The following is an 11477-nucleotide window of genomic DNA, read 5'->3' on the forward strand; positions in this document are numbered from 1 at the left end:
ATTATATTAGCGGAAAAATGAATAACGCGCTGCAGCAGCGGGAGTTTGAACTCGCCTGGCATAACTGCACGTATAAAACAATATATTGTGTAGTGAAAATGACAGAATGATAAGGAACAGATAAGGATTTCCTCAGTTACACTCAAACGATTCAGTCATATGTGTGTGTGTTGTGTCATTTTTATATTAGGCAGTGAATATTTTTATTTATATTTTAAATAGCATAAGATGTGACTTGTGAAGTTTTGGAGAAAAGGGTAGGTACAAAATATAACAATTTTTTGTTCTATAATGTACGCCCTTATATTTTTGATGAACAGTCATAAAATAATTCCCAACAGCAACGTCATGAATCTTATTAGGTTGTTGATAAGAGAGAGCAATATAATGTGATAAAGGTAAAAGATTTTCTCTAGATTCCGTGGGTTTTTTAAAATTATTTTCCGAGATTTTTTAAGACCTAGGATATCTCAATAACTTCAAATAACTTTTTATCTTCGAAATGGAAAGGTAGCTGCTTCTAGTTGTGTGATAATGATCACTGTAATACTTGATAAATTATATAGTTTAAAGAAAATATAATTTGATTTGCTCCTCTTTGAAATAATTTTTTGAAGCAAATTCTATCTCGGAAAAAAACGTGTCTATCAAAGCGTTTTTTAATCTGTGTAAGTATTATTTTCCTTGACATATTTGAAATGCTTGTCACCAATGTATCATAACCGTTATAAATATTGAACCTGCGAATTATAATTGCAAAAACATAAGAGACACAAACAGAGAGTATTTTTTTAAATAGATGTTTGCTGAATTACTCCTATACAGACCTTAAAGCTGTAGTAACCGCCCATACGTAAACAGATATGTACAGAGTGTACATACTTACCTACATAAAAAAATCTTTTATTTTTTATTTGCTAAACGATCTCTCAACCTTTTTACCAATGAACATTCTTTAATTATTTCTTTACGACATAAATGAATATAAAAATAAAATAAATTTTTATGTGTGTACTTTCTAAACTGTTAACACAAATCGAATTTATTTTACTACGCAAATTTATTCACATATAAATTAAATTTTATTTTGTCCCAATTTTCAAAGTTTACTCTTTTAAAAATAAGAACAATTACATAATAGTTTGGTTATACCTATGTCAGTTTTATTCTACAAGAATGGAAACGTATTATTATTAATTCAGTGGTAAAAAATCTAAGAAAAAGTTATCGGCATAAAGCAATATTTAAGGCACTGATCTCACTATATAAGCTGTATCTTAATGAAAGAGCAAATATACATTTGTATCTAGATAGCACATGTAACTTGTATTTAATTTCTATAAGATTAGTGTTATCTAGTTGATTAGATACTTACGTATCTCTAGGTATCTGCGATTATTGAAACAGTTCGTTTACAGGCCCATTTATTCAATGTCAGGGTTTGCGTTAAGGCGATTAGAGTATTTATTACTTTTATGTCTAGAAGGCTAGGGTAATCATGACGTTAGAATAGTAGTAGTGGTCTCATTTGTCAACCCAACATACATTATGAAATTTGAGATAGTTGATCTTAGATTTTATTTTGGTTTTTTAATTGGTTTTTATTTTTACGGTTTCAGGTGAAAATGACGAGTGTTAAGATCACGGTTGTGGGCGACGGTGTCGTAGGGAAGACTTGTATGCTAAGTGCTTATACAACTGGTGTCTTCCCTGAACAGTATGTACCTACAGTGTAAGTATCGAATTATAAACGCCTTTTTACAAAAAATATCAAGTTTTAATATTTTTGAATAGTAAAAGTTTACAAAAGTGATTTTCGTAAAAAAATTAAATGAAGTCAGATAGTGTTAATTGATACCAAAAATCTAGGTATGCTTAACTTTTGACAAAGATCAACACATAAAAATAGCCACTATAGAAAGATGTCAATTTATTTTTGAAATAATTAATGATAATAATAATTCGTGTAATTACGTTAACTATAAATGGTTTCCATCAACTGAACACCCTATATTTTTCCGAGATTTATAGGAGTTTGTTTTATCTATTTATTGTAACAGAGAATTCGTTGTTAGATTAATCAAACATTTTATTACACCCACCATTAATATATAGATAATTTTTTAACAGAAACCTCTTACAATCTATCTTACGGCCACTAATAACAAGACTCCATATTCTGAAATAACTATTAAACAAAAATATAGCCATAAATTTTTAGCATATTTGTTTAGGGGTGGGGGTATTTTTCCCAGCTCTGTAAATGCAATCACGTCGATTGCTATATCAAAAAGTCATCGATTTACAACTATTAGGATAGGAAAATTCATTTAAATCGAACGAAGCGTTTTAAAGTTATTTGGGAAAAACTAACCGCTTTGTCGATTAATGTACGAATCGTCCTGTATATCTAATTTAAAGATTATTTAACAGATAACGTTATAAGCGGTAATTTTTATGATTATTTTATTTCATTCCACAGATTTCTAATAATTTCAGAATATGAAAGTTTCTTGATAAATGAGTAATAGGAAAAAATATTCTTCAAATAAATCGTTGATCTTTTTGTCTGAGTAGTATCATTTTTGTATTAATCTATTAAAGGAAAGGATTCTTGTTTCATATTTCGCATTACAAGGGTAGAATTCAGCGCAATATTATTCATCCATTCTTTACAAGAACAAGTCCCTGTAAATGGTTATGTTTAATTACTTTAATAAATTAATAATTGTCGGTAAAAAGCATATCCGTTGCCAAGTTAGCTTTGCAGGATATGTATAAATAAACGCATTGTTTGTTTTATTTGGAAGATGACGATATACGTGTTGTTAAAAATAAAAATAGTGGATAAAAGAGTATAGGCTAACAAATATATTATATTATTATATTATATTTTATGGTCCTATCTATATTCGCAGTGAATTGGAATTTTACGTGGGGATAACATCATGGGCGTCCGCAAAAGGTTTGTCAAGAAAAAACGATCGAAAACACGATTTACCGATTTTATGGCGCCATTGGGTGTCATCTGTGCCCCTCTTCAAAAATATGTGTCTTGCGCAAAACTGAAGATAGCAGTATAGTCAATTAGATCTATTGTAATGTTGTCTGACATTATTGCTGAAGTTTTTGAAATGTCAAGATCTATTAAAAATTATGTTTCCGATTGCCGAATGAATTTTAGGGACAACAGTTTTAGCAAATTTATTCCTCCAGTCCATAGTCAGGGAAAAGAACAACTTGATATGGTATATTAATACATAAATTAGTTTATATTAGACTGAAAACTCCCTTACTAAATTTATTTCAAATCCAAAAGCAACCTCGGAAGTGCCACAAGGGTCCTTTTAAATTTATTAACGATTCGTACGACTGCGACAAATATACTTACTGATACATTTTGTTTTAGGTTTGAGCACTACGGTCAGAAGATTACCGTCGATGACGTCGAATATGACATGACCCTGTGGGATACTGCCGGTCAGGAGGACTACGAACGGCTCAGACCCCTTTCATACCCACACGTAAGTTTTGGAATTGAAATATTTCCGAAGAGATAACCGCTTGTTGACGCTAAACATTTGATTAATATTTAAACTATAAATTCCCGTTTCCTTTGTTGACAATTTGTGATATTACCACACATTTATCTGTACAATCTTCATTTAATGGATCCGTTTGTACAGGGTGGACTTTGTTTGAGAAAAATACGTCCATATAAGACTGTTGACAAAAATTGCAACTGTGGCAATAACTTTTAATAGTCAATTATTTTCTTTCTTTAAGATTTTACCATATTTATCAACAAGAATGTTCATTTGGAATATGTCTTTGATCTTGTACTAATCCGCGCATATATTTTTTGCCGCATGTGCACTTTCACTGCACCGAAAATACACAGTTAATATATCTTCCATTTCACTGTTCGGGCAAACCGATATATTTTACTTAAATATGCCATAGTTTGCTAAAAATGTGAATTGAATACACTTAAAGGCGCTTGAAAGAGAAACACCGTCCGTGGAGATATAAAATCAAGATAAATTCGTTAACCCGACAACACTGTGTTGCCTTTCCCGTCCGAGAAATAATGATCGCAGAGTTCGGGGATACGCGGTTCATAACAGAACCGGACTCGGCTTACTAATGTAAATGTTTTAATGTAAATGTTAATGTATTGTTTTATGTAAATATAAACATATTTACATAAAATATGTCAGTAGAATAGTACTAAAAATGAAAGAATAAAAAGAATTCCTAAAAGTGAAGATACCGTACAAAGTTTAGAGTTCGGACAATGTTTCAGTAGTGTACAGGGTGTTAAAAAAGAGTGTAAAATACTTAAAGAGGTAATAGTATGAACCAAAATAAGCAGAAAAGTCTTAATAAACATGGGTCCGCAAAGTAACGGTTGCGGAGATATGGACCACTATTCGTTTTTCAAACATTTTATTTTATTAGGAATAAACCGACAAAGGAAGCTTTTAACAAACAAAAAACAAAGTTACAGAAGATGTTCAAAGTGCCCTCCGTCCATTTCCAAGCAGGCACGACATCTTCGTCTCAACGATATTCGAACTCTTTCGAAAACACCCTCCTTGGTTTGGATTTCTTGACACTTTTGATTAATCCGTAGCTGCAGCTCTTCCAGGCTATTTACAGGAGTACCATACACTAATGTCTTCAAATATCCCCAAACAAAGAAATCTAGAGGGTTCAGATCAGGCGATCTTGGAGGCCATAAAACAGGTCCGGCCCTTCCTACCCATCTATGTGGAAAAGTTTGGTGTAAATGCTCTCTAACGGCCATGGAAAAATGAGCTGGAGCACCATCATGCTGGAACCACATTTGTTGCCTCTGATTCAAAGGAATGTCTTCCAAAAACTCATACAGTGTGTTCTGCAGAAAGTTGAGGTAAGCAGCGCCTGTTAATCGGTTTGGTAAAACAACAGGACCTAGAAACCTGTCACCTACAATACCCATCCAAATGTTTAATGAAAAACGTGCCTGATGTCCAGATTCTATTAGAGCATGAGGATTTTCGTCGGCCCAAATATGCGTATTGTGAAAATTAAACACTCCATTTCTTGTGAACCCGGCCTCATCAGTAAAAAGAATGTTTGCAAGAAAACGAGGGTCTTCAGCATCATGACGTAGAAACCAGCGGCAAAAAACCAAACGTGCTTGATGATCATTTATTGGATTTAAGGCCTGTACTCGTTGCACATGGTATGGATAAAGCAGTTGCTCGTGAAGGATTCTCCAAACAAGAGGACCACTAATTCCTACCTCGGCTGATATTCTCCGCACACTCGTACCTGGATTCTGCTCTACCAGTGCTAGAATTTCTTCTTCTGCTCTAGGAGTGGATACCGACCTTGGTCTTCCGGATAAATGGCACTGTTTGCTCAAGGAACCGGTATCACGCAATCTTTGGTGAATTCTTCCAAACATGCGTTGTGAAGGAATCTGGCGATTTGGATAAGCGTCAACATAAAGACGTCGCGCTTCGGTGGCGTTCCCATTAGCACGACCATACATGAAATGCATGTCTGTTAATTCTGCGTTAGAGTAACCAGCCATAGCGAAAGAAAACTTGTGCACTGAGAACAACTGTCAAATACGTACTGTTTATTTCACTAAACATCAACCAACTATTATAAGAAAATACACAACGTTTTTGCAAAATAAAAAAAGGGGCTAAAAAGCATAAAACATTCCATATCTCCGCAACCGTTACTTTGCGGACCCATGTTTATTGAGACTTTTCTGCTTATTTTGGTTCATACTATTACCTCCTTAAATATTTTACACTCTTTTTTTAACACTCTGTATAGTATATCATTTATATCATTTAATAGTAACTTGTGCTAGAAAAGTGACGTTAAACTCAAACATTTGTTTTTAAACCCTAAAAACGTGCTTATTTGGAAACTCACTCGAAATTGCAAAGTATTTACCTGCTACAATTGTTTTTATTATTCTTCACGTTCTCAAAATCTATAATTTATATCGCAAGTTGTACCCATCTCCTGGTAAAATATGCATGTACTTTGTGTTGTTACAGACCTGCTGCTTCTTGATATGTTTTTCCGTCGACAAAAACTTGGCGTCTTACGACCACGTTGTGATGAAATGGGCTCCCGAAGTCAGACATTTCAGTCCCAACGTGCCGATAGTTTTAGTAGGTAAGTAGTTAAGTTTAATTAAGCCAACAAAACGTTAAATTACAACAATAACACAGGCACACAAAATAAAAAAAAACTGGGTTGACCTGGGAGACCCCATAAGAATGTATTTTGACATGCTGAACCATTCCATTGCAACCACAGTTTGACCATCTAAAATTCTGTAATCTTGAATGGAAAAATTCAAAGCCGAAATTATTGATTTCGCTGGTAAGGTATTCTGTTGTCCTCGAACGAAATGCAAGTGGGTTTCGCACTCTTGAACTATTTGAACTACTGTTTTCAATTTTTCTTTATTTTTCTTTTCAGTAACCAATAGAAGTACCTATGTCATCATATTCCGTCTGCCCGGGTATCTTAGTTCAAATTCTTTCAGATCTTGATGAAGGTGTTTACCCTGCTCGTCTTTATAATTACCAAGTTTTCAGGAAAGTACTTCAGGTGGGAAACCAAGAAAAAATTTTTACATTAAACATCCTAATCGTTGGTAGTTTCTTATGATTTCTGCTACAACAGTATCAAAATCGTAGCTTTTGTAGTTGTCTAAAGTGTTAAACGACGTTGTTCTCTTGATAACTGTCATTGTCGTTTTGAAATGTTTATCGTGAAACATTTTTCAGATTTGAGATCACATAAATTTGGAAACTGACTAGTTAAATATAGGAAACAATTTCCGTTTTCATCCAAAGCCTTTACAAATTGTTTCATCAGTTCAATTTTTATCTGGAGCTGAAGAAGCAGTATTTTCCAAGGGTCGACTATTCTATGTACACAAGAAGAAGGAAGATACTTGGTAAATCGTGACTGCTGTTCCAAAATGACTGATATGACTTTCAAATCACCACAAACTTGCCCACTATGCTCTGCATATTTAATTTTCTGTAGAACACTCACGTTTTCATTTTCTTTTATAGTCCAACCAAATTCATAACTGATAAAAAAGCTTTATAAATATACATGAAAAGAAAAAATACACGCAGTTTGTTACATATACGATTGATCGACATATACAATAGTAGTATTACAGTCTTCTCCCCTTTCCCTCAATAGCGCGCATCATCGAGCCGAGCAAGCAATATACGGGGCCCATAAAATTAAAGTTTAATGAAAGAAAATGGGACCAATCGTTGCGACTATTTTTTATATTGAAGTATTGGCGATTTTTCGTAAAAAAATTTTTCTCGGCCCCTGTTGGTCGTAGGACAGACTTTTTTTTTAAAAAACTCGTGAAAATATGTCAACTTTTGAATGGCAGTATCGACATTTTGATACGAATTGAAATCAAAAAGTTAAAAAATAACGATTTTTCGGTCGTTTTTTGCGATATTTGAAGTCGATTTCACGCTCGCACAATATTTGCACATAATAGTGTAATTATTAAAGAAAATGTTAAGCCCAATTCCGTTCCTAAAGATGTGGCGGCCTATGAATTATGGCGATTTTACAAAAACGCTTTTTTTTTCGAAAAACTCGATTTTTGCAAAAACTATAAGATATTTTTCAATTTTGAAAAAAGGATTTTATTTTGCTCACTAAGAGCTATCCTTTAACCAAGTTTCATAAAAAATATTTATTTTTGAAAGATAGTTATTTGAAAAAATTACGATTTTTAGCGTTTTTTTTGCAATAACTAATTAATTTATTTATCGATCAAAACCGTTTGGGCTTATTCGATCCGTATTAAAAATTCCTACAACTTTCGTCTGAAACATTTTTTTCTAAAGTGTTTAGTCTTTTTTATAAATGAAAAAAACAGTTTTTTGAGAACTTTGAGCGCCATTTTGAAAATGAAGCCCAAAAATTCAGGTGGGGTAAAGTAGTTCACTGAATTCTACGGAATTTTTCCTAATTTTTACATATTTTCAATTACTGAACTATTTTTTGACAAAAAATGAGATATTTTCGACGATTTTTGATTGGACTATTAATGTGATTGAGTGTGGGACAGGCGTATTTACTTCCATGAACAATGTTCGGATTTGTAAACGTTATTCATTCATCAAACCAGGAACATCTGTAGAGTACACCACCAAAAAGCCCTCGTCTTCTTTATTGAAGAACTTTCCACACTCCTTTTCTTCATCTCTGTAAAAAATTTATTTCGTTCCTGATTCTACCAATCTTCAACCCTTTAATTCCGCAGCCAAAAATTCGACCGCATCATTTGGAAGGCCTATTATTCTAATCAGATCATTCAGCTCTTCCTGATTAAAAGAATCTGGATGTTTTATTTCACCTTCTGGGACGTATTCGACCTTACTTCCTTCTGTTTCACCGTCCTTTCCGCTTCAACAATGTCTTTGCTTTGGATTCCCCCTTCTTCGGACTGAAACTCTAACAGGAACATCGTCCACCGATGAACTGACGTCACCCTTTCATCACCCGATCTTTGATCTAATCTGATTTCTGATCTGAAGAAAGACTTTCGCATAATATCGAGCGTTCAAATAAAAACGTTTTCGAAGTTGGCTCTGACACAGTGGACGTAGGGAGTAGCTTATAGCGACCAACTTAACCTCATTTCTCAACGAGCTGTATAGCAGCTGTCAGTTTCAATAACGTTAATGACTATATAACTTTATTTTAAAGAATAATCGTGATAACAATAACAAACAATTAAAGGAGCTGCGGAAAGTGTCCCCCTCCTTGTTATAACAATAAATTAAAGCAGCTGCTGAAAGTGTCCCCCTCCTTGTTCCAAGCACTTTTCACACCTGTTCCTCAAAGAATTAAAGACATTTTCTAAGATGCTCGGGGTATTGTTAATTTCACGAATCTTGTCTATAAGTCGAGCCTGCAGATGGTTTAAATCAGGAATAGGCAGTTCAAAAATAGTGTTTTTAAGGTAAGGCCACAAAAAGAAATCACACGGCGTAATATCACATGACCTCGGTGGAAATTCATGTTCAGCATTGAGACTTATTAGTCGATTTTGGAAAACTTCCCTCAACATATTCATCGTCTCGCCTGCCGTATGTGCCCTTGCGCCATCTTGTTGAAAGTAAAAGTTTGTAATTTCGTTTTCTTCCAGCTGGTTAACAAAAGGAGCGATAATTTCTTCTCTATACCTTTGCGCAGTAAGAGTACCATTAAAAAAAATAGGTCCATAAATCCTCCTTCGATTGAGAGCACACCAAACTCCAATTTTTTGAGCGTGTAGAGGGCCCTCGACAAAAAAGTTATCTGGTTTTTCAGAAGACCACATTCTCATATTCTGTGAGTTTACGTAACCACTTAAATGAAACCAGGCTTCATCAGAAAAAAAGGTGATATTATGAAGTTCACCGTAGTTGTTTAAAAACCATTCACAAAATACAGCCCGTCGCGGAAAATCAACTTCATGAAGTTCTTGCTGACAAGTTAAACGATAGGAGAACAAACGCAAATCTTTTTTTAACACTGTGTGGCAGGTACCGACTGATACTCCCACCATTTGTGATAAAACACGTACAGAAGTTCTTGGCGCATTTTCCATTATTTGTTGGACATTTTCTTTTAATTCTTCAGTCCGCTTTTTAGGTCGGCCGCTTCCTTCTTTTCTTGTTACACTGCCCGTTTCACGAAAAACATTAACACAACGCTGAACTGCACTTTGAAAAATTTTGTACTCAACAACGCCGGGAAATTGATTTTGAAATTCTATGAAACATTCCTCAATAGAATACTTCCATATTCCATCAATCTTGCGTCCATTTCTAAAGTAGGACTCTATGATAAACACTTTTTGTTCTTGAGAAAACACCATTTTAAACGCTTTTTAAAACGAAAATATTCAAATTGATAGCGGCGATATAGCGCTTTGACAGATGACGTTTAAGTTCATTTGCTATACGCTACGCCCTACGTCCAAATTTTCAGAACCAACTTGACCACGTTTTTATTTGAACGCTCGTTATTTTCGATCTATTTTTTTTTTGTTGAACCAGGAAGTTTAACCAATGTTAGTTTCGTGCTCAGTGTTGATACCCACTAGTCCATTAGCCAGTTTCAGTGATTTACCCAAATGCTGCAGTCAAACTAACTACGGATTCGGATTCAGTGTGTCAAAATACATAAAGATAGCCTAGTGGTGTCTCCAGATCAATCTATTTTTTACTTAATTTACCCATAAACAGTCCAGAGATCGAGGACTTGTACAGTAGTGGGGACAGCATATTATTATTACGTGTTTTTCTTCCAAGCAATGTATTTTTGTTAAAACATGAAATACAAATGATTTTCCCTCCCCAGCGACGAAAACAGACTTGAGGGACGACCCCAGTATAGCTTGCTATTCGCCAGAGGAAGGCCGAAAGCTGAAAAGGAAGGTGAAAGCCCAAAGTTACATGGAATGCTCGGCGTTACGTAACGAGGGTTTGAAAGAGGTTTTCATAGAGGCCATCAGGGTGTACCGGAAGAGTAAAAATAAGAAACCTGCCACGAGGCAGTGTCAGATTTTGTAACGATATTTATGTTTTGTATACTTTATTAATGATATGAATACTTATGCATAATCCGTTCGTCCAGCCTTGTCTTAAAAGTTTCGTCGCAGATAAAAAAATCTCACTCCACCTCATGTCTACAAAGTAGCAACTCATCAAATGGGGCGAAGTCACGCAAATATGAAATTAAAAAATAAAACACAAAACCTTATTTTTTTTTAAATATTGACCAACTTTTAAGCAAGGCTAGCTAAACGTCCTAGAATTGTAAAAGATGATTTTTTAACAATTGTTTTGTTATTATTTAAGAGCTTTTTCAAAATAAAATACTCCACATATGTAAAGCTATTACTCAATGTTGCGTGTTTACCAGTTTTATTCACTTAACCTCAACAATTAATATTTTTGAAAAACGTGTTTAAACGGCTTTCGTAAGTATACAACTTTCAACGCAGGAATGTATTGGAGGTTGCAGCATTTCAGCGAGACTTAACAACTCCCCCCTACAAAGAAAAGTGTTTAAATGTATTGCATAAAAATATATTTCCGTATAATCTATTAATCTATTTAATTTCACCCATATAAAAATTCTTCGAGGCACTTTTCGCTCATAGCGTTAATGGTTTCTTCTTGCCCAAGGGGACTGTCAGTCGGGGAATTACCTAGGCACAGCGATCCCACTTCCGGCAAAATGGGCGACAACACCATGGAATACAAATCGTGCTCGGAACCTGTATACGCCATTTTTTCAAGATTACCTGCAATAAATTTTATTATTTGTTAAAAATATTGGTATAGATAAATAAAAATATAAATACTATTGACAATATATTATAAAATATAGTACTCGTCGTAAAAAATTAAGAT

At 34.2% G+C, this 11477-nt stretch overlaps 2 protein-coding genes across 2 annotated transcripts in view; one reads left to right on the plus strand and one right to left on the minus strand.

Moving 5' to 3' along the window:
- Positions 1–65: 65 nt before the first annotated feature.
- LOC108903602 (ras-like GTP-binding protein RhoL) lies at positions 66–10966 on the plus strand. The gene is made up of 5 exons (XM_018705833.2): positions 66–257; positions 1620–1732; positions 3410–3524; positions 6069–6189; positions 10420–10966. The coding sequence occupies exons 2-5, from the start codon at positions 1626–1628 to the stop codon at positions 10629–10631; spliced, it is 555 nt and encodes a 184-aa protein (XP_018561349.1). The 5' UTR covers positions 66–257; positions 1620–1625; the 3' UTR covers positions 10632–10966.
- Positions 10967–11177: 211 nt separating this feature from the next.
- The window catches only part of LOC108903560 (zinc finger protein 271-like), an 8094-nt gene continuing 7794 nt past the window's right edge, over positions 11178–11477 (minus strand). Inside the window, exon 4 of the mRNA XM_023457464.1 lies at positions 11178–11368. Within this exon, the coding sequence (XP_023313232.1) occupies positions 11184–11368 (185 nt within the window). The 3' untranslated portion in view covers positions 11178–11183. The remainder of the gene's footprint in view (positions 11369–11477) is intronic.

The sequence above is a fragment of the Anoplophora glabripennis genome, unplaced genomic scaffold (genome assembly GCF_000390285.2).
Source record: "Anoplophora glabripennis isolate ALB-LARVAE unplaced genomic scaffold, Agla_2.0 scaffold127, whole genome shotgun sequence".
Lineage (NCBI taxonomy): Eukaryota > Metazoa > Arthropoda > Insecta > Coleoptera > Cerambycidae > Anoplophora > Anoplophora glabripennis.

Excerpts from the sequence above, each read along its gene's own strand:
- LOC108903602 (XM_018705833.2), top strand. The coding sequence starts at position 1,626 with ATGACGAGTGTTAAGATCACGGTTGTGGGCGACGGTGTCGTAGGGAAG. Across the intron at positions 1,733-3,409 it reads GAACAGTATGTACCTACAGT|GTTTGAGCACTACGGTCAGA; the intron begins GTAAGTATCGAA and ends ATTTTGTTTTAG. Across the intron at positions 3,525-6,068 it reads GACCCCTTTCATACCCACAC|ACCTGCTGCTTCTTGATATG; the intron begins GTAAGTTTTGGA and ends GTGTTGTTACAG.